Source organism: Haemaphysalis longicornis, unplaced genomic scaffold (assembly GCF_048455015.1).
Source record: "Haemaphysalis longicornis isolate Haplotype H1 unplaced genomic scaffold, Haemaphysalis longicornis Haplotype H1 scaffold_6, whole genome shotgun sequence".
Classification (NCBI taxonomy): domain Eukaryota; kingdom Metazoa; phylum Arthropoda; class Arachnida; order Ixodida; family Ixodidae; genus Haemaphysalis; species Haemaphysalis longicornis.
In genome coordinates, this window is record NW_027526407.1 from 171,329,672 (window position 1) to 171,355,967 (window position 26,296).

The 26,296-nt window shown below is 46.9% G+C and overlaps 1 protein-coding gene across 1 annotated transcript; it reads left to right on the forward strand.

The window, feature by feature from the left end:
* The first annotated feature begins 297 nt into the window (after positions 1-297).
* On the forward strand, positions 298-24,910 carry LOC144141263 (uncharacterized). The gene is made up of 4 exons (XM_077672829.1): positions 298-553; positions 3,312-3,446; positions 4,269-4,334; positions 18,595-24,910. The coding sequence occupies exons 2-4, from the start codon at positions 3,323-3,325 to the stop codon at positions 19,596-19,598; spliced, it is 1,194 nt and encodes a 397-aa protein (XP_077528955.1). The 5' UTR covers positions 298-553; positions 3,312-3,322; the 3' UTR covers positions 19,599-24,910.
* Positions 24,911-26,296: the final 1,386 nt, after the last annotated feature.

The window sequence follows — 26,296 nt, forward strand, 5'->3', positions numbered from 1 at the left end:
CCGAAACGAGAAGTTTGGGGCTTATATTTACCAGACAACTTGGTGCACGGCAGTCGGTTTGGATGAAGAGTGTCCTCTTTTTCCCTCTGCAGACAACGAGCCTACTTAATTTGTCATTTTGCTCTTCGAAGAACTGTTCCGAGCAGCGCCTTTGAGATTGCCATAGAGATGACATGAGATTGCCTTTTTTACCTGTCCGCGAACAACCAAGGACAGTTCCGGAGTAAAGTATCGAACAAATCAGTGCAGTGCAATGACGTCACGGTGTCACTTGTTTGGCTATTGGCTTGCGGTCAGCTCGAGACGCTTGCTTTTGTTCCTTCGGTAAATGGTTTGTGCGAGTCGTGGTGTCTTCTGTGTTGTGGTTGTGGTTCGTCGCGTCTTTATCCATTATTTTCGCTCAGAGGATCGAGAGTGGGCGATTTGAAGCTGTGCTCACGAAAGTGGTTGCTTCCAGGCTTCACGAAACCGTGAGTGAACCCGAAGTGTGGGATTATCAAGACGTTACAGCCGGAGCACTACATTTGTCGCTCTCACCGCTGCTTTGGAAAAGGTAACGCTGTGCACACATTTCTTCGACTTTTGCAAGGGGGCTGAGTTGTTGTCTGTCCGTGTCTTTTGGTGGATAATTACGGCGCGACAGACGGGAGTCAGCGGAGGGAGCAACACCAGCGCGAATAACGCTGAATTGACGAGTTGCCGGCCATCATCCGCGCGGTCGGTTGTGCCCAATTTTAACACCTTGCTAACGTTAACAGTGTAAGCACAAGTTTATCGAAGCTCTCCGCGGCTTGGCGCTGGCACGAAAACATAAAAGGATCCACAAAGCCCGACTCCGGCGGCTTTACCGCCGTTTAGTAGTGCATCGTCTCTACTTAAAGCGGAACTCATCTTGAAAACAGGCGCGGAAAGACGTTGACTGCGAAAAGAAATGCACAGGACGACGCGCTTTCAAACTTTCCGTCCTGTTAAAAAGCGTCGTGCTGTGTATTTCTTTTCTCAGTCAACGTCTTTCCGCGCCTGTTTTCAAGATGAGTCAACACCAACTCGCCCAACTTTTCATCCTGTCAAAGTGGAACTGTTTGCGAAATAGTTTATAAAATTCGTTATCGAGCGTAGTATGGCTTTATCGCATGGACGACTCTGGGCCGCGGGAGTAGTTGTGATGTCCTGTCGTCACCGTCAAGGAAAACCATATACATACGTTTCCCAAAGCGTTGTTGAGTTCTGCCCGAAATACCGTCGCAGAAGCTTCTCACCGAGGCCGCGTCGTCGGATTGGGGTCTTAGGATGAGAGTCCGCGACCCCATGGTCTAGTTGGGACCGCCGGGCGTCCAGCAAGTGCTACGTCGGGGTACAAGATACAAGAGTACAGGAAACTAGAATTGAACTACAACCCGATTATAATTCAAAGGAATATGGGCAACGGATCCCATAGCCTTCTATGCATGTTCTGCTATCTGCCTGCAGTGTTTAGAAAGTACGCGCACGTGTCGTATCCTCAGGCAGTTTGAAGAGAAACGGCCTACTGTTAAGCCAATTGCCTGCTCAATGGACTGACGCTGCATGTTTATTTAGACACGCCTTTTATCACTGTTGCACTGAAAAATGCTTACATTCTGCAGCATGCATCGCGTTGAACAGACCTCTTTCATTTTTGCACGTTTCTTCTGTTGTAGTGGGAGCACAAAGTACCATCAGCGTCCTTCAATGCCGTTCTGGTCATGAAACTTCGCCATCACGCTATGGGAGAGCTTCGTACGCTGCTGCGGCGCGGCGCTGGTGTTGATCGGAGGGCAGCCGGCGGCGTGGTCAGAGCGCATTTTGCAGGGAACGGACCACGGAGTAAGATAAAACAGACGCTTGCTGCAGTGCGCTTTCGACGTGTTGTGGGCCGCTCAAGTGGCGAAAAAATTTGGTGCGAATGGACATGCTGCTACTGCATTCCTCCCTGCTGGTCTGGCTACAGAGCAGCGGCGGCCGCCCGATGCCCTCCAATCTGCGGTGGCGCCACTCGCGGTAGCCTTTGTCCCCGTATGAAACTTGGCCGGGAGTTTCATGACCAGAGAAGCATTGAAGGACTCTGGTACCATCCATGACCTGGCACTTACCTTCGTACCCCACTTTTGAATGAACCGGTATCAGCAAGCAGCATCGATGCACGGCTCTTATTGACAACATTCCGCACAGGGCACCTTGTGTATTCGAGCTGATGGTATGCAACACCACAGATCCCGAGTCACCAACCGCGGTGATATGTGGAGGGTGGAAGCCTCGAACGGTGGCCGTGGGAGCCCTGGTCAAGCTCCGGCCGGTGAGCTCACTGTCTGTAGACGAGGCAGGGAGCTCCGGGAGCTACCGTCAGGGTAAAGTTAGCGATGAAAGTGTCCCGGTTTCCTGCTTTTTTTTCTGTAATGTAGGTTTTTCTTTTTGTACATTCCCTATACCGAATGATCTGTCCCTGAAAAGGGGCTGTACTCAAGTAACCTTCCCTCCTTTGCTCGTAATAAGTACCTTTCCCAATTCCTGACAATTTTCCCCAGTCCCTTATCACAGAATCCGATGACAAGAGCAATACAGTAACAACAAAACCTGTAATCCTGCTTAGTTCATTGAAAGTGTTATAGGCAAGAACTACAACGCAAAAAAAAACTGATCTCAGGAGAAATCCTTGTCGCAGTTATTAAAAAAGCACAATCAAAACAGCTCCTTGAGGAATACCTGGTTGGTGATCTATGAATCAAACTCCTGACGGAACCTTAACCCTTTACAATCTGTTGTTGGCGAACCATGTTTAGAGTTCAGAGAATGATAGCGCATTATAGCTTCTACCTGCCGCGTTGGCACAGTGGCTAAGGCGTGCTCCCGAGCCCGAATACACAGCTTAATCCCAGCCACGGTGGCTGCTTTTGTGATGGAGGCAGAAACCGAAAACATCTGTGTCAAGATTTCGGTGCACATTCAAGGTACCCAGGTGGCCAAAAATTAGTCTGTAGCCTTCTACCGTGGCGCGCCTCGTAGCCCTGGTGTAGCTATGTAGCGTTGATCCCCACAATCAAGCATCAATTCAGACAAGCTTCTGCAATCTTGTCTCATACACAAAGGACTCAACTGTGCATGCAGGGCCCATGAGTTGTTCCAGATAGCAACAACGCCACATTGAGAATTTCTCTGGTTTCAGAAGGCATGGGTGGTGGGCCTAATTGTTTACATCGTGTTCCTTGCAGGAAGTAAGACTTATTGCCAGTTTTCGTGGCGTTCAGTGTGATTGTGTGGATTTTGGCTTGTGTTTTTTTTTATTATTATTCCAGGAGACACTACAATGATGATAGTAAGACTGCGCCATGCTGCAACATTGTCAGGGACGAATGGCTGTGTCGTGGAGGTGTCTATGAACGTGTCCTCCAGCCAAGCAACACAGGCGACTAATACTACTGCTGCCACAGGTACCATCCCAATGTGCCTTACTGCTAGTCTGTATGCATTGCTGGAAATTTTCTCAACTGCTGCTACCCCAGGTTGCACAACGCACATTTTAAATGGTGGGAAGCGACCAGGAGAGATCTGGCACATATGCACTGGGCCTGCCCCGGCCCGCAAGGTCTCAAGTGACGGCATGACAACCTAATTCCCTCCTCATTAGGAATGAGGATGGGACAGAGTAATATAACGATACAAGGAGCAGTAAAGTCTCTTTTTATTTGCTAAAAATAACTACCGTAAACTTCCGAGAGAACACCTTCCCCCGAAATATAGCCCACCCCCCTTTAGGGGTCAAATATTCAATTTACTGAAAGGCCCCAAAGGTCACCCACCCCCTAATATTGATGGCTTTAATTCCGATGAGTGAACAAAAGAAACACGAATCATCTATTCATGTGTAGATGTGGTCACTTATTTGTCCTTTCCGCACTTAACCAGAAAGTTAGCCTATCTTGTATTTTTTATTGAAATCTCCACAGTTTTGGTCGGTAGTGCGGCCACTTTTTTTTTTGCACTTGACCCAGAAGTTTGCCCATACCGTATTTTTCACTTGATATCTTTGTACTTTGGGTCGGCGTTCTTTCGGAACTTTGCGGTAGTCCAATAAGTTGGAGTTAGAAGACCCCACTGCACAGTACAGAACCCCATCCCCTGAAGTGAACCAGCTGGTTGAAGGTGCTGCTGGGTGGGGCCCACAGGGTCCTGCCGCCACCTGAGCACAAGAAGGAGTTAAATCCTTCCTTTGAAGTGGATCCCAAATTATGTTGTTCTCTCTTTCTCTTCAGGTTCACAGTGCTGCCTCGTGTCACGCACCACCAGCACGGGCTCTCAAACTGAACACAAATTTCCAGGTCAGAGTTTAAAATTTTTTCTCCTATGAGCATTTGAGTAGGAAAAAGTCTGCACAGTTGTACTGACAAATTGTTGTCACATGCATTATGAATTGTTAAATTTTTGTCATGTAAACGATAAATCATAACAATCCTTGAATTTTCATCATATATCCAGGGGTGAGACAGCTGCGCATATTGTGCAGTTTTGGTACAATTCCATTTTGCTGTGCCAGACTTCTCCAAAAAGCAGGAAAATCTCGAAAGTTGCACCAAGCTGCTCTAAAACAGCATGAAAATACAGAATTTGAGCGCTCACGGCAGTTTCAGCATAGACATACCGTAAAATTCCGAGCAAGCGCCCCCCCTCAGCAAGGCGGAATTTACCGGCAAAGTGAAGGGGGGGGCGCTATCCCGGAACGGCACCAAAATTTAAGATGGCGGCGACAATTGTTTTTACGAAAAAAAAAACGCATGCGCGTGGTTTTAAACTTTCATTAGGAAGATGAACTTTATTACGCAAAAGATGTTACTGTTAGTTACTTTGGAAACCATTGGAAAACTTAGCAGCAAAAAAAAAAAGTTCGCAGCACTCTGCTGCCTCAGTCTTCGGGTGCCACGGCTTGATCTTACTGCTGTTCGTCACTTTCGAAACCATCGAAAGGCTCCTCAGAGTCTGTAGCCAAAAACAGTTCAGCGCACTCGTCTTCCAGTCCGCCCCGGTCTCCGACATCTGCCAGCCCGCCGTGCAGGTCGCCGTCCTCGGAGCCATTGATTGTTTTTGCAATGCCGCACCCCTTGAAGCAGCGCGCCACAAGGACCTGCTGCCGCGACGGCTTCTCAAAGTTGCCTTTTGACGTCATTTTGCCATCGCAGGAAGTTCGCGGAAGTCCGGAAGGCGCTTAATGCCTCCGCAGATTCCTCGGGCGTCCTCTGGCTCTCGTTCATGGCGTGGCACATTGCAACGCCGAACCGCTGCTTCCAAACCTGCTTATGTAGTGGCTGGAAGCTACAAAGTCACCTAACTGCATGCTGTTTTGCTATTTTCACAGCCTCTTGAGACAGCAGCCGGTTGCTAACGGCGTGTCCCGCGCTTCTTTCGCGCTCTAAGAACTCGAACAGCGTATCGTCCACGTACTCGCTGAACACTGGGGCGCCGTTGCTTAGCTTCCGTCGAAGTTTAGCTTTTCCTAAGTTTTGCTGCAAGAGAGTGCCGAAATTTTTCTCCCATTCCTGTATGCGCTTTCGGTCGAGCTTGGAACTGTTGAGAGGTCTGGTGCACGTTTTTCCCGTGCTCTTGGTGCCATCGGATCACCTCGATTTTCTTTGCAACTGTGTAGGAATGCATGACCTACCACCGCCAAAACAAAGAAACAAATGGCGTGTAGCATTCGGTTGAAGCAGATTGGATTGGATTCTTAGACTGGCTCCAGCAAGCCAGTGTTGCCTGCACGTGGTGCGTGATAACTGCGTGGAGGGAGGGGTGGGGGCGCTTTCCCGGAATGGCACGGAAATTTGAAATTAGCACTGAAGTGGTGGGGGGGCGCTTGCACGGGTGGGGGCGCTTGCTCGGAATTTTACGGTAGGCCTTTGACAGCATCGTTTTCAAAGCAGCTCGTCGGTGGTGCTGTTTTTAGCGCAGATTACACCTTGGTATTGTTAGATCAGCTGAGCTCACTCTCATCTGCTTTCTGGTTCTCTCCCTTGTAGTCACATGCTCAAAAACCCTCAAAAAACAAATAGACGTTTAAACTGAAATGAAGCAAACGATACCTTCTGAAGTGCGATTGGCTCTCCAGCTGGGCTCACTGAAACGACCTTACCGATTGGGCATCGTTATGGCAACAAAAAACATGGCTGCCGGCCAAAGCGGCTACTCTGTAGTTCAAGCGCTCGGGCACTTTGCCGATCTTTTCCGTGGTTTAGGTTACGTGGCCAGTTGAGTTCCCGTTTAGTCGTTTTATCTGTTGGGGTCCTGAACCAAGGTTACGTCTGTTCGGAACGGTGACGTTGACACGGGGACAATCCTTGAGAACATGTGCCAGATTATGGTCAGTTGCGCAGATCGAAAGAGTGAGTTCATTAAAAAAAAAAAACGGCCCCGGGACTTCGCTGTGGTTCGTCCCCGAGTATGAAACAAGTGGAATTTTCGACTCCATAAAATGCTGAGGTATTGCTGTGCTTGACAGAGAGCTCGCGAGCATAGAAACGCCAGAAGTAGCATCACGCGCAGCATTGCCGCATTTAGGCAGCGTTCGATAGGAGGCCTGGTTTACTGCGCGCGCGTAATAGTTATGTATCTGGAGAAAAATCATTATGAAATGAAGTGAACTGACTGGTTATCGTGTTCTCATAATAGTAATTGCGCATCTAAAGAGAAATTCAATAGCAACAGCAAAGTGGCTAGACATAGCAATGTTTCTCAAGGTAGAATAGGGGCGAACATGCACGTTCGGGCATTGACTCGAGAGGGGGTGGTGGGCTGTAATGACAGTCACTGCGCTCTGGCTTTACACGCGTTGGCACAATGGGCTATGGCATTATCAGTGATGCTACTGCTGCGTCAATTGCACCAAACTGTGCCCAAGTGCTGTTGCTGCTACATCTTGCTACATTTCCTCTAAATTTGGTGATTCTGTGCCCAGCCTGCGCCCAAGGGTGTACGCCGACTTTCAGAAATGAAACTAACTACTTGAGGTTCCCCATTGAAAGCAACATCGCGGTGCACCTGTTTACCGGACGCAATCCGAGCCAAGCCAAGACAAACTGACCCGTGTTGCGATAACGGCGATGGTGCGTTTTACGGCTGGCGCCTCGTAGGCGTTGTGAAATCTCCCCTCCTACCCGAGACTGTTGGCTGTTAATTCCGAGAAGTGAGCTTCGCACCTATTGGGCTCACGAGACCGGCTGCCTCCGTCGCGACCGTCCGCCTCGTGGCCTTCATGCCGCGATATGCGTCGTGATATGCGTGCCGTAGTCGTGAAGCTCGGCAAAAACGTCAGGCATCGTGACATTGCCGTACTCACTCGCCAACGCGCCCCAACAGCGTACGCGTCGACCGGGTGCTGGCGGACTTGTGCTGGAAGAAAAGTAGGCAAGAGATGAGGACGCAGGAATTGTAGTTACAGTGGAATCTGGGTGATACAAATGTCTGGATGATACGAATTTCTGATAAGTCCCGGCGAAATTGCATTGTTTGAAATGGGCAAAATTTCGGCTCTTACGAACGGACCTGCAGTGCCCGGCGGATGATACCAACGAGTCGGTGAGGCGCCCGGCTGCCGAGCGAGCAAGCTACGGCGACGTACGGGCTCTTGAACGGCCGGGCTGTTGTTTTCTGCTCGCGAAAACGCGCCGCGCATTTCACAGGCACGCTGACGCCGCCACGAAACCACCCGCACGCTGCGCGGTTGCGAAGTGGTGTGGGGCGCTCAATAGATCGCTTTAACCGCTCTTTAAAATGCCACTCAAAGCACACACAAAGTTTCTTGTGTGGTAAATTAGCTAATGTTACACAGTTCATGAGACAGCATTTGAAGAGTAACGTGATAAATCATCCAAACATGAGAAGTGCTGTGTGAGCACTTGCAACGGCCGTTGCAAGTGCCTATGTTACAAAAGCGATGGCTGATTTACCATTGATTATTGCTGCAGTGGCGGCGCACCAACATCACAGGCAATTTTTAATTCGGATTTTAATGGGCTACCTGGCATTAAGGAGGCGTTTTGGTTGCTTGCGGCAAACGTATCATGAAGGGGGAAGATTCAGCTTGGTGCTGCATGGTGGTTGGCAGAAATGGCTGCCCGTTGCCTTTGTAAACAATAGCGCTGCTATCGGTGGCTTGTCGTTTTAGACCCTTACGGTGGCAGTGCTCACGCTGATAAATAGTGATGCATGTGCAACACGGGGAGGAGCGTGGTGTTCAATTATGCAGTCATAGCCGTGGCGCTACTGATGTTATTGGTCAGCACTTCCACAATAGCCTTCCAATAGCGCTTGATGTTACATAGCATGTTCGTTGTGACGAGCAATTTTTAGCTTGTTTATAGTAAATCTGCTATTGTGTAAAAATGAAAAATGAGAGCTTGTTTTTTTTAGTTTTTGTTGTGCAGGCCGCTGCACAAAATTCAATGCAGACATTCTTCAGGAGACTGATGAATATGGGGACAAAATATCCATGTTCTGGGTTCCTTTAATTTTTTATTATTGTTGAAAGGCGTGCTTTTAGCAATTATCTATTAAGAATGCAATACGTTTCTTAAAATTGCTTGTATCAACACGTGCTCCGAAAGATGGATTTGCTGCTCCAAAACGCATTTTTGCCTGCTCCAAAAGCTGCTCCAAAGCGGCTAAGCCAGTAGCGCCACTGCATTATGAAAATTATTTTATGTAAACAAAACACCCGATTTCAAAGGAAAAAAACACCGTATGATTGCAGCATTTCTCAATTTAATATTTTTAACAGCACTATGCATACAGTGTCAACAATTTTTGAAACTTGCCAGAAGATAGTGCAGTTTGTACGTATGATACTCTGTTAAAGAATCTTTCTCGAAAGGCTGTTTCAGCGCTGTGTGCATTCCAAACGGATTTTGAGCACTGCGGCTGCGAGAATTGCGGTTAGCGTGACCGAACTGAGCTGGCCAAGGACGGTTAGCGGGGTGACCGCAGTTTCGTTTGTTGTGTAACGCAGCAAACTGCAGTTTCGTCTAACCGCGGTTTGCTTAACCGTGGTTAACTGGGTACAGTTAACCACGGTTAAGCAAACCGCGGTTAGACGAAACCACAGTTTGCTGCATTACACGACAGACGAAACTGCGGTTACCCCGCTAACCATGGTTAACGCAAACTGAGCTTGGCCAACTCAGTTCGGTCACGCTAACCGCAGTTCTCGCAGCCGCAGGGCTCAAAATCGCACAAGTCAGTTCGGACGCAAGTGGCGGCGCATCAGCGGAGGAAAAAAAAATCACCTGGCGTTCCTAGGAGACGAAGGTTCTTAAATAGCGGCGCCCCAAAGCTACCCCCGAGAGGCGCTTGGATTCTTTGCCTCGCTCTCGCAGTCAGCGCGACTGCCCGTCAGCAACGGCTCGTTTCCCGATCCACCCGATCAACTACGACAAAAGCCGTGCTAAATTTGTAAACTTCGCGCGTCGTTCGCCAAAAAAATTGTTAAAGTAGGCAATCATGAAACGTTTTCAGCACTCGAAAACGATCGGCGCACGCGTCGGCCGTGCCTGCAAACATGCCGGCGCGCCTGCCCGCACGGCACTGCAAGCGGCTTGAACCGGCCCAGACCACGGCAGCAACAGCTTATCGCCGCTCTTCGAAAGCAATCTGATCGCGGAAAAGAACTTGCACATACGAGAAAGTGGATGGTAATGTGGTGAAAAATTGTGCTATGGATTGTAATTTGCAGTTGTAGAGATAGCGGCGGTCAAATATCCACCACGATGCTGAGCCTAAAGTTCCCAACAACGAGCAGACCCAAGAAAACCAAGCCGGTTGCGAGCTGTTGGGGGAAGCCCCTCTCTTAAATCTCGCCGCGCGCGAGTGCGTTGCGTTTGGCTCTGAAGCGACTGTTTAAAGGATATTTCCTTTTGTCTACACTGCTTCTCTTGTTTTTTATCGTGAAGTTAAAAGTGTGTTCATTTATTTTTGTTACGCTCACAAACAAGTGACCGCGGTCACCACACTTAAAATTTCGCGTGTAACAGCCAAAACCGCAGTTTTTGATAACCGTGGTGAAGGTTTAGTAACAACGGTAAGACTTAACTGCGGTTACTTCCGCCGAGTCTCCATACAAACTCTAACTCCGTCAAACGGAACTCCAAGCCGCTACCTCGAGTTGACCACGCCCGCTTCACAACAAGTAGCGAGAGCAGTCTTTCTTGATATTTACCCAGCCGAATGAACCGCTTCCGCTCATTGACTAGCCAGAATAACCGTTAATTAGTGATCACCATTACGAACTACAGATGATCGGAGCTCTGGCGGTGGACACGTCGGCCTTGGCTCTAGTTAACGGTAGCGGAGCGGCTGGTTGAGAGCAAAATCAAGACCGACTGCTCTCACCGCGTCAATTGTAAAGTGGGCGCGAAGTTAGCTGTTACTAAACGCTGGCACAACCACGCAAAAAAAAACATGTCCCGGGGGAATCGAACGTGGTACAATAGCGCAATTATCTGAGGCGCAACCTCTACACCAAATCTTAGTCCCGTCCCTGCGCTGTTCAACTTCATACCAAATCTGAAGAGTGATCATGGCGTCTAATCAGCCGGTTTTGCTTTCGTCTGGGCAGAACTGTACAAATTTCACGGTGGCTCCGTCTGGACGGAACGCTAAGCTCTCAATTGTATTCCGTCTGGACGGAAGGATAACCTGCAGAGCTCCGTTCCGTCTGGACGGAACGCTAGACACAGCCATTTTTAATTTGTTATGCCCCACACGTTATGGCCAGTACAACAGCTCTGCTCCTAAAACGCTTTCCTTCCATCTCGCATTCTTGCACGGGCAAGCCATATTGCTCACGAATATAAGCTGCATGGCACACAGGTTGTCTGTATCTCTTCCTTTTTGGGGGCGCTGGCCGCTTTTCTGATGGAGGCGAAAAGCAAAAACGCCCGTTTGTACGAGATTTCGGCGCACGTTAAAGATCCCCAGGTGGTCAAAATTAATCCGGAGCCCTCCACTACGGCACGCCTCATCGCCTGCGTTGCGTCGGTGCGTTAAACCCTACAATCAATCAATGAATCAATTCCTTTTGGGAAGCGCTCGGCATTTTCTTGCTCTTTTTAATATATTACGTGTCACAGCATACACATTACGGCTGACTACGACAACTCCGCTTTTAATAATGCCGAGTACGAAGTTGCGGTGAGCCAGGGATGCAGAAGATAGTCTTGTATGTCTCTGTGTATCCACGGGATGGCTTTAACGTGGTGATTAAGCACGCTGCAGTCTGGCTAGCAGCGCCAGTGACTGGTGGCCCCCAAATGCACCTAAAGAGTGATGTCTGACGAAACGAAGAGTTAAAATTGAAACTACGTCTGACAGAACTTTAGCTTTCTTTGCATCTGAGGTAACGTCAGATGGAAATTTCAGTTCTGTCCAAGGAAGCCCAAAGTAAAATTGTGATGTTATGTCTGACGGAACTTTAACCCAATATTTTGAGTTCCATCTGACGTAACCCAAAGTGAAAAATATAAATTGCATCGAACTTAATTTTATCCGAATGCTCGGACTTACGTCCCACACAACCCGTAATCGAAACTGAAGTTATGGCGGATGTACTGCACAGTAAGAAATAAGAGTCAAATGAAACTTGCCATTAGAGGGAACTAGTTCACTACCGAAATGGAAAGTTATGCACAACTAACGTTAAGAAAAAAAGTTACATCTGACGTATAAAATTTTTTTAGATGTTTCTCTTAAGGAGAAACAAAAAGAGTTCCAAGGCATCCCTCTTACGACCCGTAATCAATTATTTATTGTATTTGTTAAAGGATTCCTGGCTTTGAGCCATGTCAACGTCATTGTGGACGAGCTGTGTGCACTACAAACTGGCATATTCACCCACAACGATGGGCTCTGCTGTGCTAATTGCTGTTTTTTTTTGTGTGTGTGTGTGTGATGTATATCGGAAGTGCATGTGCAGTTGTATAAAAAAATGGCAGCGTATCTCCTCAACTTGCTACAAATGTTGATAGAAGAGTCTTTTGCCGGCTCTGGCGCATAAGTGCCTTTATTTTTTCCCTCCCATCCTGCTCCTTCCACAATAATCATGGTGGAGGTTTGCTCAAACTAATTCAGCTTTGCTACATTCCACTGCTCATACACCATCTACTGGAAGTATTCGTTACTGTTGGACTTCTTGGAATGCTGCCATGAGGTCCAGGATGGGGTGCAACATCTTTCTATTTTTGGGCGAAAACATTGTTTTTAATGCAAGTTTATTTGCCATCACAAAGTTCAAGCAGCCAAGTATATTTTGAGCGCACTGCAAATACAACCTATGTCTTGATGTTTTGCCTCAAATATGCCAAATGTTTTCTTTTTGTTGAACAATGGTGATAAGTATGAAGTGTATTTCAAGAATTAGAGGTTTGTAAAGGATTTGCCTGTATAGACCTGTCATTCAGGTTATTCTTTCAATTTTTGGCTGGAAGGGTAAATCGAGAGACAGTCGTCTCTACAGTTTCAATAATTCGGTCTTAAAAAGAAAGCTATGCACCCAACAGGATTCGAACCCACAGTGGTGCAGCAGCCCTCTTGCGACACTCGATACTGCTCGACCAACACAACAGCAGGCACCGGTTTGAACTACTGTATTTTTTATGGAACCCCGTTCGTATGTTTTTCACCGAACCGGATAAAACGGAAGAACCAAGAAAACGCAGCAGTGAGGAAACCTTCGAAAATGAACGAAAACGGTGTAGCCTTACTTGCAAGCATGTATTTCTGCAACTTTGGCTTTCGAACTATAAAAAACTCGAGAAGGTAGGATTACCGTTTTTTGCAATTGCTGGAAAACACCCCGTGTGGCATTGTAAGGTCCCTAGCGATGTCTACTCTCTTCCGCTCTGGCTGCTTGTGTACTGCATCTACTACGTCAAGCTTTTCTTGAAAAGAAAGTGCCTCCCGTTTTTACGATGCCATCAAGGCACGACAAAGTTCACGGTTGCAAGTTTAACGGTGTTATTACAGCTTTAAGTGCACGATGGTGACTAGAGCGCTATTCACGCTCTTCCGGCATTTGGAAATGAAACTTCTGTTGTAAACGCAGTGATGATGGAGATAGCATTGAGTAACATAAGGCCATCTAGTGGTGACATATCGCACCCGGATGCGGCTTCATGCAGTCAGTTCCGTAGCCAAGCCTGGCCAAGGCTTGTCAAACTTTAAAATGGCGGTCTGCACATGTTGCCTGGGCAGGTTTAGAATGGCAGAGTGCGATGAATGAACCGGGAAGGTACTCTGAGCCACGACGTAACAGCGAGGATTTTAATACATGGGACTCTATGTGAGCTGCGCAGGGACTCAACAAAAACAACGTAGCAGCCGGGGAAACGCAGCACTGAGTAACGTAAGAGCGGGGTTCTACTGTATATGGCGTGATTTTCTCAATTTTTGGCGTGTGCGTCTGGTAGAATGGTGGGACTTGTATATAGAATAATCAAAAACTCAAGTAGTAAAAACTCAGAAAATTTTTTTTTAATTTCAACGTGAAGCTATTGTAACTTTAGAACCACACAAAGCAGTCGGGAGCCATGGCCACCCGTAATGGGGATAACTGAAATAGCACGGATATTTTTATGACGGTAGGGGTAATGACTCGCACATACCCTTCGGAAGATTTAACATCCCGCGCCCGCAACGTTTGTATCTGGCTTAATGTACAAGCACTGTACTGCACACCAAACAATAAATCCATAAATCTAACAATTTGTTTTCCGGTCCGTCAGGTCAATCCTGGAAAAGCTTTTGGGAAATGCCATCCTCTTTTGTCTCCAGCAATGCATGCAACATCATAGGTCTCCAGCAATGCATGCAACATCATCATACAGATTTTAGAACAGCCTGGCTTCACTAAGGTAAAGCTGCCGACAACCAAATGTTTGGTCCAGCTCGCAGAATTGCTTCAGTGGAGTAGGTTCAAAGAAATTGCACTCGACGCGGTGTCGGGCAACTTTCATATCTGTGGTGTTGCAGTAGCGCTGGTGCAGCGTGACGAGTGGTGTTCCCGAACCAGCCTTGCGCCTTCCTTGGGTTTGCTTTCCTGTAGTTTTCCATTATGACGAGCACATTTTCTTAATAGTTGTCAGTTCACAATTCGGTTATGCTTTTTGACCAGGCCTCGCTGTTTCCTTGCAATGACGAGAAGTGGTCTGCAAGGGTTGTTCAGGCTTTTTATAGCTTCAGGTAGATGGAAGGACTCTTATTTACATTTGGGTGCAACATCCCGGAGTGCTAAAATTGCTGGAAAGTGTGTCCTAGTTGGATAGTTTCTCGGCTTGCCCCACCGTACTTGTTAGTTGCGGTGAATGGCACGTTACATCAATTTTCATAGATTTATGCGCTGCTTCCGCCATAGTGCAGGGTACTCATCTTGGTGTTCAAACTGTTCTCAACACAGGGATGAAGAAATAGAGTAGACCAAGATGAACAGCTACCAACTAGCCCAGTGATCCGTTATACTGTAGGGTGCTCTGTGCGAGGGTGCAGTAAAAATAGGCCCAATCACTCCTTAGGGTACAGGTGGACTCCATTAGAAATTTCGCTTAAATTTCATTTACGAAGTAATGGTGCTGGCATTTGCTGGCATGGTGCTGGCCGGCTTTCAGAAAGGTCCGGTAACAGTTCACCCTTCATGAACTCAAGAACAAAGGTGTACTGAACCCATACGGTAAAGGCGCTACCTTTTCTTTCACATCTTTGACTTCATGTTTACCGTCGTCTGCTGAGATTGCTGGCACTGGCTAATCCTTGATTGTAACAGGCGTAACCTCGTGTTCATCACAGTTGTTGTTCATTCGGATGTCTCACACTACCTCATTGCTGGCTCCCACCTGCGTGTCTGTGCTCATCCTTGTCTTCAGCACTCTCATATTTCTTTAATTCTTTATTCCCATTTACCCTCAAGGCCAGAGGAATTAAAGAGGGGAGTGGATACTAGGATACAAAGCAAATGCAAATTCTATTAGATGAGTACAGGGCTTGTTAGGTTCCTGGGTATGCAATATTAGCTGGTGCGGTACAAAAACATTGGGGGTCGACAATAGTGGCTGTCGATCCAGTAAGGTGGTTCTATTCCTTTCAAGTGCATGTAATGAAGTACTGAAGGCAAGGGCTTGTTCTGCAGTGCTGAATGAAGAAGCCTGGGCCGTAATGATGGCTTGTTCCTTTCCAGAGACTTGAGAAACGTTGCCAGACGAATTGGTTTCCATCATCTTCTCTTTTCGGGGTAGGACCACGAGCACTTTCCCATGTTGCGCCTAGTGTTAAACGGAAAGGGTCCTTGCACCACTCTCCTGGGACAGTTCATCGAATAAGCTCCTGACCTTACATTATTCCCAGTCGAGGCTGCTGATGTGGTGCTGTGCGGAAAATGGTTCAATGCGTTCACGCTTTGTTTTGTTTACGTGATGGACATGAACTTCGAAGCCTCTGGCTGCTCTACGTCTAACAACTCTGTGGTCGCGGGTTGTCACCTCGAAATGGCTCCAAAGCCTCTGAAATTATTGGCTTATTGGCTTATTAAGCCAATGGCTTATTGTTAAATGTGCGAATCTGTAGCGTTGGTAGGATGACATGAGATGTCAATGTACGTGATTGGACATGAGAGAGGTTCCCTCGATGGATTTCCAAGTGAATGCCATTGGACATGGTGGTCAATGGTCGAAAGCAATTTAGCTTAACTGGCGACAAAATTGTGTGTGAGGCATGCAGCCTGCGTGGACACCTTATCATGGCCATGTTGTAAATAACGTGTATAAATCATCTTGTCTTGTAGATAGATCGCTTCATCATCAACCATTATGAGCCATCATCTGCTCTACCGCCTTGTTGTGACCGCTTTGCAAGGCACAGTGAGCAGGCTACAGCAGTGTTTGTTTTGCCACTCTGGAACGCACTCTGCCGAAGACTGTAATGCCGAACAACTGAGCCTTTCGTCCAAAAAGGAGATTTTCGCCAAAACAGGACGATGCTTCCGTTGCCTCAAGAAGGGCCACATGGCTAAACAGTGCAGAAGCCTGTCTAAATGTAACAAGTGCTTGAGGAGGCATGCAAAATCCGTGTGCGCCTCAGACAGTACTAAGAACGACGACGGCAACGTTACCTCGACCCCTGTCAACTTGGTCTCGAAACAAGCGGGCTCAGTCGTGCTGCTGCAGACTCTCACAGCCAAAATAGGAGGCACGAAAACGTCAGGGCGCTACCGAGTTTTGTTCGATGGGGGAAGCCAGCGGAGCTTCATTACTGCCAGTGCTTCTGAAAAACTCGGTTGCAAACTGCTGGGCGAGGAAACGTTAACCGTAGGCGTGTTCGGAGGTCACAATACGCGGAAAACGATGAAGAAGGTACGAGTCATCCTTTTCGCTGCAGACAACAAACGTCCAATCAGCATCGAAGCCCTGGAAGTGGACTTGATTTGCAGCGAAAACATCCCTGTACCAGAAGAAAGAGTTCTAAGGGAGATGAATAATATGCACATCGATACGAAGGCTATTTCGGTACGAGGAGTGGAGGGTAAACAGATTGCGGTCCTTATCGGGTCAGATTATTATTGGGAGCTAGTGACCGATACCGTCAGACCTGTGCAGGGAAAGCTGAATGCGGTGAAGACTAAATTAGGATGGACTGTACAAGGACCTTTGCCTGTTTTTTCCGACTTCGTCCAGTGTTCCAGTGCTGTTGTGCTTCGATCGTCCGTTGAAGGCCAAGTGGTCTCGAAACTTGTGACTCCTTTAAGGGATCATGAGAGCATCGGAGTCAAGGCTGAAGACAAACGAGCGACGGGCAGCGACTTGGCGCTGGATAAGTCAGTGCTCAACAAGTGGACATCTCCACAACCAGACCATCCACTACCCTACTTAGGCTCGTGGAAAATGACTAGGACGCCTTTTGGAGCTACTTCTAGTCCTGTCCTCTTGACGGCTACCTTGAAGCGCCACTTTCAACTCGCCGAAACTCACTACCCACTGGCACACCGACCACCGCAATACTTGATGGGTACGAACGATTCGCTCATAGGAGTCAACATTAATCAAGAAACGATGGAGAACAAGGAAACAGAGATCGTCCAAGAAGCTTCCACGAACTTTTGTGAATCGGCCAGTAATGACCCTGTTGTAGACGCCCCCCTAGAACAAGGAATGTCTCCGCCGGAAAAACCCCTCTGCTCGCATCCCGGAACCCTAAAAGTGCTGAGGCCTCGGTGCAACAAGCAGCTGGACACCTCTTCGTTCAAGAAACGGGACATCGGTCACGTCATCGTGGAGCACCAATGCACCATCGAGGCGTCAAAGCCTACTGTAAATCTGCGTGAACGAGTTTCTCCAACCTCATCCCAGTGGAGAAAACGTGCAGAAAAAAAGGTGAAAGCTCGAGGCAGAAGGTTTTATACTGAGCCGAAAGTGAAACGTCGAGTACAAATTTACGGGTGGCAGACAATGAACACAGAAGAAGAAACTAAAATGCCGGGACGTTTAGTGAGGAAAAGAAAAGAATGCAAAAACTTCCCTCCACCGAAGGATGGAGACTTGCAAACAAAGTTCACCCTGCTCAGCAGGTTCCCATGCCTCAGAAACCGTTACGACTCCTACCTTCATCGAGCGAGTGACTTCAAGGATCGAGTGGTTAGGCAGTGGAAACACCGATGGCGAAGAAAACGTTGTTTGGACGTTACGGAACTGTTGCCAGCTGCTGCACATCCGACCAAACTTAGGGAACAAGACAACACAGTGCTATTCGTTGGAAGACAGCACCCGACATAGCTCTGTCGTTGAGCAAAAACTCATCGGTGGATGCAATGTGCATCGTTAGGTTGTACTCAACTTTTGCCCAGCGACACCACAGTGAAGAGATCCATACAGCTACTCCACCCTTTGGAAGCCACCTAGCGTCATCTGTCGGCGGGGGAGACTGTTGTGACTTCCTCGTCTTCACCCCTTCCAGCAGACGACGCTGATCATCATCATTTTCATCATGCTCTTCACGAGCTGCCGCATGCTCTCGTGGCTGCGTCGGCTCGCTCCTCTTCTTCTTCTAGTTTTCCATTAAAGCCTCATCGGATCACGACGTGTCGCTCCCCTTCCTGAGCATCGCGACGCAGCTGGAGGACCCAGAGGTCCAACACGCCTTGTAATAATATACTCGACCGCCGCATAACAATAACTTTAGCTATATATTTAACAGCTTATATTTTTTTAAGGTTTTTTGTATTTTTTTGGCAAGGGCTTAACTAGTGTCTACTTTTTATGATAAAAAGGAGTAACACGACTTGCAGCATTATCAATGCGTGTACTGCCTACTGGACTGCATTTCATTTTAAATTTTTTGGTGATTTATAAAAATATTCAAATCACATATAAATCCTTAGGGAAAGTTAAAAATGCTCTAACCAAATATAAAAAGCCTTTATTCTTTTCTGCATGACAACTTCGGAAATGTCATCAACACTATAAAACAAGCAGTTGGCAGTTAGCTTGGTTTTTCTTCAATTTCTGTGAGTATTTGATTCTTTCTTGTATTTAAGTTTTGTATTTAATTCTTCCCACTTAGGTGTTTTCCCGAAGACAAGGGAATGCAGTTTGGAGGAGAGCTGTATTCCTGCTTTTGCTGTCAACAATGCAACCACCAGAACACGTGTGAAAGTGTGCACCAGCAAGCCCTACGTCTGCATGGTTTGCAAAGAAACCTTCCGTGAAAAATGCACCCTGGACGAGCATACAAGAATGCACAAGGAGAGACCCTTCATATGTACCATCTGTCACAAGGGCTTTGTTCAACAGGCGGGCTTGGTTAATCATAAAAGATTGCACTCTGGCGAGAGGCCCTATGTGTGCAACGTCTGCCAGAAGAGCTTTACTACAAGAGGTCAACTAATTGGTCATGAAAGAGTGCACTCTGGCGAGAGACCCTACGTGTGTAGCGTCTGCCAGAAGAGCTTTAGTCACAGAACCAGCCTGGTTAATCATGAAAGATTGCACTCTGGCGAGAGGCCTCATGTGTGTAGCACCTGTCAACGAAGCTTCATTCAAAGAACCAACCTTGTTGCTCATGAGAGAATGCATTCTGGCAAGAAGCCCTACGTGTGTAGCATTTGTGAGAAGAGGTTTGCTTACAGATCCAACCTGGTTACTCACGAAAAATTGCACTCTGGCGAAAGACTTTATGTGTGCAATGTTTGTCAAAAGGGCTTTCGTTGGAAGCAAGAGTTGGTATATCATGAGAGAGTGCACTCTGGCGAAAAGCCCTTCACTTGCAATGTCTGTGAGAAAACCTTTACATTAAAACAGTCACTTGTGAAACACGAGAGGGTGCACAGCGACGACAGGCCCTACATTTGTGGTGTGTGTCAGAAAGGCTATAAGCAGAAAACTTCCTTGGTGATTCACGAGAGAGTACACTCGGGCAAAAGGCCCTTTGCTTGCAACGTCTGTAAGAAAGCCTTTGCTCAAAAATGTACACTGGTCAGGCACAAGAGATTGCACGACAATGATAGGACTTCCATTTGTGTTGTGTCAGAAGGGCTTTACACAGAAAGCACTGTTGGTTTATCGTAGAGAGTGCCATCTGGCGAAACACCCCATGTGTGCAGTCTTTGTCAAAAAAGCTTCATTTTAAAAGCGCAGCCTACTAACAGTGAAACATCGCACTAATGAATGGTAGTATGCTTGTAGTGTCCGTCAGAAGTGGTTCTCTAAGAAAATGTCTGTTCTCAAGCACGAGAGTACGCACACTGGCAAAATGTCTGCTTTCTAATGTGCCAGAGGATCATTGTGCAGAGGAATTGCATGCTGACAAAATACAGTGGAATCTCGATGATACGATTCTTGGTGATACGAATTTCGGGATGATACGAATTTCTGAAAAGTCCCGGCGAAATTGCATTGTTAGCAATGGGAAAAATTTCGGCTGTTCCGAGCGGACCTGCACGGGCCGGCGGATGATACGAACGAGCCGGCGAGGCGCCCCACTGCCGAACGAGCAAGTGACGGCTCCCTCTCCCCTCTTTGTCTCTCATTCTCTAGAAACGGCTGGGCTGTCGTTTTGTGCTCGCGAAAACTAAAGCCCCTAGCGAAAACGCGCCGCGCACGCCATGCGCTGACACAGCCACGAAACCCCGCACGCTTCTCGCAGCGCGGGCGGCGGCGGCAACATGGCGTTGGCTGCGGCCGCGAAGTGGCGCGGCCGCTCGAGCGACCGCTCCTAACCGCTCTTTAAAATGCTGCTCAAGGCAGACGCTAAGTTGCTTGTGCGGTAAAGGAGCTGATTATGAATGCGAAAACGATACTATAAAACATCATCCACGGCGCTAGTGAAAGCGCCCATGAAATATCTGCCAGGGTGCTAAGCCTAACCATCTCCTTGTGGAGCCAAGCCGGCTGTCTTGAGCGCTTCGCAAGTCGTCAGGCTCCTCCATCCTGCCGCGCGCGTCGTGTGTCATTTTCTGGTTGAGGTAGGAGCTACCATGGGCGCGAAATCATCGATACGGGCGTGAAAATACAGTGCGCGCAAAGCCGAGGTGCGCGAATCGTGTGCAAAAACGCACCATGCGGTTCACGCTTGAATTGCGGCGTGTAGCGAGCTTGGGCACCGCGAGTGAGGTGACGAGCGCGAAGCGTTACGCGCTTCAGAAAGGACTGCTTTGCGACATGGGGGTAAAAAAATGCAGAAGAAAATCACGAATTTCTTCACACGAAAGTAAAAAAAATACACGAACACTTTTTTCAGCGCTACATTTTTTGGTCTATATTGGTTGATACGAATTTCGGATGATACGAATATTTTTCGCGGTCCCGCGAGATTCGTATCATTGAGATTTTACCGTTCGTCTGCAACATTTTTCAACTGAGTCTCAAAAAGGCGTACAGTTAAACCTGGATATAATGAAGTTGACAAAATCTCGCAATTATTTGTTTTTTGTTACATTCAGGCTTTCGTTACATGCAGGTTTTGCGTTGCAGGTTTTGGCCACGGTGGCATTTGCTTGATTGTGTTGAAATGAGAAAAGGTTTTGTTTTCTGGTAGCAGAAGTCATCACAGACAAACACTGCAGGTAGCAGTGGAGACGCACCACTACATGCCAACAGGCAGGCCTAGCACCTCAAAACTTGTGTCGAACTGACAGCACACTCAAGCGTAGAAATGCACGGTCGTTTGAGGTGCGGGCGAAGAAAGTCTAGTGTAGCAATTCTTCTTGCGACGTGGTGTCACGCTACACAAGTGAAACCTCAAGTGGGTGCTACGCTAGCTATCGGATGGCACTATGCGCTCTGTGTATCATCATCGTCATAGCGAATTTTGTTTTCAGCAATTCTAGGCATTTTTGTAGCTACTGGCTCCCTAAAGTAGTGCCAGTATTCGGTACATTACTGAGTTGCACAAGCCGATTTTAGGTGCGGAGTACCTTAGGACCGCACAATGTCCGTCCACGTCCGTGTGCTTACCATTTACAATCGCAAAAAATGGCACAGGCGCCGGCAGTACTCGAGCCTGTGTCTTGTAGGCCAGACAGAGTTGGTGACAGTCGTCTTACCTATTAGGCTACGACCGTGAGTCAGTACCCGAGAGTCAAACTTTTTACTCCCTCGCCTGTGACGGTGCGGAGTACCTTAGGACCTCCCAATGTCCGTCCGCGTCCATCCGTGCGCACACCACCATCAAGTGAAAATCGAGCGAAATTAGATTTCAGCCATGAGTTGCAGTTTCATTTAGGGAATAATCAAGATGCATCTCACGGCTCAAATCGAACGACGGTCGGGGCGCAACTTGGATGTCATTTCGAGTCCCCGTACTCTGTACTCTACACCCTCGCCATCATCCACGGAGTGGAGGTGCTGCCATTTTTCAGTAAAAGTTCAAACACAATGACTGATCAGCTTAGCGATTCATCTTCACAGTGCAAAAACAATGCCACAAAGGGGGGGAAAATCTGTACCAAATTGCCCGATTTTCTATGGTACTTGAGCTTGGCAAGTTTGTTATAAGCATCGCAATGCCTTCGTTACGTAGAGGTCATAAACACATGGGCTTCAATGGGGGTGGAAATGGGAAATTGAAAAACTTCGTTAAATCCAGGAGTTCGTTGCATAGAGGTTCGTTACATCCAGGTTTAACTGTAGCTCAAAAGAGTGCACATTAGCAAGAAGTTTTGCCTGCAATATATCTCGGAAGGGCTTCAACTTGAAACTTCACCTTAGTAGCCACATTTATAAAATGCCTGTTTTAAATGTTTCAGGAGATTGTTGTGCAAAAAGCAGCCTTGGTAAGCCCAAAAAAAATGCATGCTAACAGAACACTTCACATTGACAGCATTTGTCAAATCTTCACCATAAAATGAGTGCCTATCACAAAAAAATTTTACTGGCCTCAAGCCAACCTGTCAAAAGATTCACTCAAAGGTTTCACACTGGCAAGATCTTTTGTCCTTAGTATATCTCGGAAGGGCTTTAACTTAAAACTGCACCTGGTCAGGCACGAGATGCTGGCAACCAATATGTGTGTGGTATCATTGTTTGCATGTGTGCTATCGGTTGCTATCAGTATGTGTGTGCCTTATGTGTGTGCTATCAGTTGCAGAGGCATTGCAACTAAAGCTGTGGCTGATCTCAAACAACTGCCAACGCATAGTTTTCCTTTGCTCTGCAAAAGAAGTTAATAAAGTGTCAGTATAAAAGGTGGACATAGTTGTCTATAGCTGTGTGTACCCCATGTTACTACCCTAGAATAGGAATAGCTGCAGATTTATTTGACTTTTTTCTGACTTCAGATTAGAATGAGGATGGGATTAGGTGCTTTTTGCCTGTAATGGAATAAGAATGGTCCTAATTTTTATACTACGTGTATCAATCAAGTTGAAAACTACAGCCAAGCCAGCTCTTGGACCAGCATCAGTGCAGCACAAGCAGCCATTCGCTGTTTTAGTTCATTGGTGGCTCTTGTGAACTCAGATAAACGTGGCGGCTCCCAGTGAATTTGCCAAAAGAGAAGCTCTAGACAGGTAAAGTAATTCTGGCACGTAAGGTCTGCCAAAGGGACTGCTTGGCATGACTACCGTCTTGCTACGCAGCCTTACAATTGCCAGAACCTAGAGTAGCAATCACGGCCACTTTTCCCTGCCTTAGAGTTTCCAACCTCTGCTGCCATGGATCTCATTGTACTTGCTGGCATAAAGCAGCATTTTTGAATGGCAGTTCTCAGTTTCGGATAAATTGTAATGTGCCGAGCCAAAATACATTTTATCGAAATGGGAGCAATTATGACATGGTCACACTCAAATTCAAGTGCGGTCACATCATTCCACAACATTAACAAAACTGTGCCGTGGTGGTATTTGCCACCCCTTAACGCCCCAACATTGCAGTTTAGGCATTTGTTTTTAATTTTACGCTTACAAGTTTCACTTCGTGTACAGAACATGTACTATCATGTACTATCAGGTGTGTTACACGGACTGTTGGCAAGCAGTAGAGTTATAAGGGTGGCACACATGGACGCCTTTTTAGGGGTAAGCCTCGCTCAAGCATTATGTGGCCCAAATGGCAAAACCCACGCTGTTTCCAAGTAGCTTTGGTGCGGGTAGGCATAAGCTCCGAAAGCATGTATGGGTTGGCCTGCGTGTATGCATTGGTCTGACGTCTCCACTGGCTGGTATGCTAGATGTGGATGAACAAAAAAGGGTGGTATATTATAAATCTTTATTGGGCAAGGGGTGGCTACTGTATTAAGGGAAGATGTAAAAATGTCGAAATGTAGCCAACCGAATGGCTGTCGAAGAAGGGGGAGACGCGGGCATGCCATGGCACAGCATTAATCCTAACGTCACACTTTGAGGCTTAGCGCCTTCAACCAGTTCCTGCAGCTTCATGTACAAATTGGCATTACTTGGCACGTCGTTAAGCTGAACGATAACGTTGCCTAAAGTGAGGCCTGGTCGTAAGCATAGCAAAAACGATTGGAAAAGGCTCTTAGTCATACAAAAAGGGAAAAAATGTTAATGGTGAAAAGGGCGGAATATGGCCTTTTAGTGGAGTTGCATGTTTCGCAACACCATGCACTTACCAACATTAAACTCGGCATCGCAAAACTTAGCGATTGTAGAGTTAGCAACCTAACCCAGTAACATAACTCAACAAGCAGTGATGCTCACACATTCTCACACCACAAAGAAAGCGTAAGTGTCCTGATAGTTTTTTACATATGTTTTTCTGCACAAGATGTCATCAAGCTGCTGTGTTTCCTCGATTTTGGTGATGTGCCTGTGTATTTTTGCCAGTGTTATTTTGATTTGATAAGTGTCTCGATACAGCTAGCAAGAAGTAATTTCTATGTTGAAGAATTAGAGGAATGGAATTGAACTTCCTGGTCATTCCAGGAAGGGGGGACGGGAAAAATTCTGCACTACGTGGAATTGGAAGCAATGAAATTGTGAAAAGTTTTAATTCCTCAGAATTGAATTGGGATGGAATGTGGCTGCCCATTCCACCATACTGGTGGACAGTATCTGTCTTAAATGGGTAATGAAGAAGTCTGGTTAGGCATAAAATAGTCTGGTCTGGTTAGGTACCTAAATAGGCTGTTGATGATGATGACGATGGCTCACCCCCTTGTCCTCCTGACCATCCCTTTCTCCATGCTGATTTCTCTCCTGCTCATCTCGTGGTTCTCCGATCTGCTTTCTTTACTTCCCATGTTGCATCGCCCCACCAGTTGTTTCAGTACAACTGCTTGTCACTGTTCTGTACTATCAGTGCCTTCGGTAGTACTACATGTGCATATCATGCCACTTATATTGCCCTGTTCTTGCTTCTTTTCCGCTCTAGCCAGGTCGGCTTACACTGCTTTCTCAATAAATAAACTTGATTTAATTGAACATTTTTTGAGCAGAATTTTTCAACTGTAGAAGATGATATAGAGGCATGCTTACATTTGGCATAATACATCTTACATTTGTTTGACTGAACGTATGTGCAGGTACAGTCTTTAGGTCTTTGTATGTTTGTGGTTATCCTTATTTCTCTTCATTGTTCACAGCAGTGTGTGAACGTTTAGTTCTGCCGGTACTATTTTTATGTAAACCAGTTTTTTTTCCCCAATACCAAACAGGGATGTGCAGTCGTTACTATTCCCGTATAAGGTTTTTGAATCACTCATTGAAACAGGCAAAGTTGTTCAGACATGTACAGTAGTGTCATGTTTTGACACGGTATAGTGCCACCTACCAGACTTCAGAAAGTTTAGTGCCAAATTAAAATGATTTCTACCTGCTTATTTGGAAATTGCTTGCAGTTACTCCGCTATATGAAATGCTGTCTTTCATATGAGCTATAGGAAATCCACTCCACGAAAATCGGTTGTTTGTCCCTTTAATAGATCGTGAATGTAAATCAGTAATAAATGTAAGTGTGAATTAGTAAGTGTTGTGAAACTGTCAAAAAGTGTTGTCAAAGAATGCTACACTGCACATGTATGATGCACACTTGTGGAAAAGGCTGTGAAGGCCTAGATAGGACAGGGCCCAGGGTAGACTGCACAGTGGTCTGGCCAAACTCCGGTGCAAAGTATATCACTGTTGTATACATGTATCGAGCTCCCATTTACCAGCACCTTTGATGTACTGAATGCCTGCCGCAAATACCCTTGCAAGCGTGCTGCTAAGTGTGCTGCTGACTTGTGTGTGCTGCCACACATGGTGGAAGGGAGGCGCCATCATGTCGCTTGAGGGGCCTTTGACATTTGCTCACAGTGCTAGCATTATAGATAGCCGCATGGCAGTGAGAACCCAAAAAGGGATTAGGTTGGAAAGGACATAGAGGTTGTTACAATGTGAATGACATCAAGGCTGTCTGTGTCGTTTGGGCCTCCATTATGCTGCACGCTCACCTTAAAGGGGCACTGACACAAAAATTTTGCATCTTGTTTTTTTTTGTTGCGATAAGTAGCTAGTGACCTACTTATAACCTGTAGAAACCTCATTTGCTTCAGCGTGCGACGGTTGTTTAATTAGAGGCATTTTCAATGCGGCCAGTCGCAGTTTCGGTTTCAGCGAGTGCCGCGAAACGATGGATTTTGTGGATTTTGTGTGAACAAAGCTGACCATGTGACCGTCGGCGGTATATCACATAGCAGAGCCGCCGTAGCACTGTCGAATCCGCATCGACGGCAGTTTCTGCGAATGCCCCCACGTACTTATCTCCTGAGGCGCTTAATTAAAAAGCGACCGTGGATGTGACGCAGGCGCTGCGAGTGCAAATGCTAC

What these genes read in the sequence shown, in the direction of transcription:
- LOC144141263 (XM_077672829.1), top strand. Translation starts at nt 3,323, where the DNA reads ATGATGATAGTAAGACTGCGCCATGCTGCAACATTGTCAGGGACGAAT. An exon ending in TAATACTACTGCTGCCACAG is followed by an intron (nt 3,447 to 4,268) that starts GTACCATCCCAA and finishes CTTTCTCTTCAG; the next exon opens with GTTCACAGTGCTGCCTCGTG. An exon ending in AACTGAACACAAATTTCCAG is followed by an intron (nt 4,335 to 18,594) that starts GTCAGAGTTTAA and finishes CTTCCCACTTAG; the next exon opens with GTGTTTTCCCGAAGACAAGG.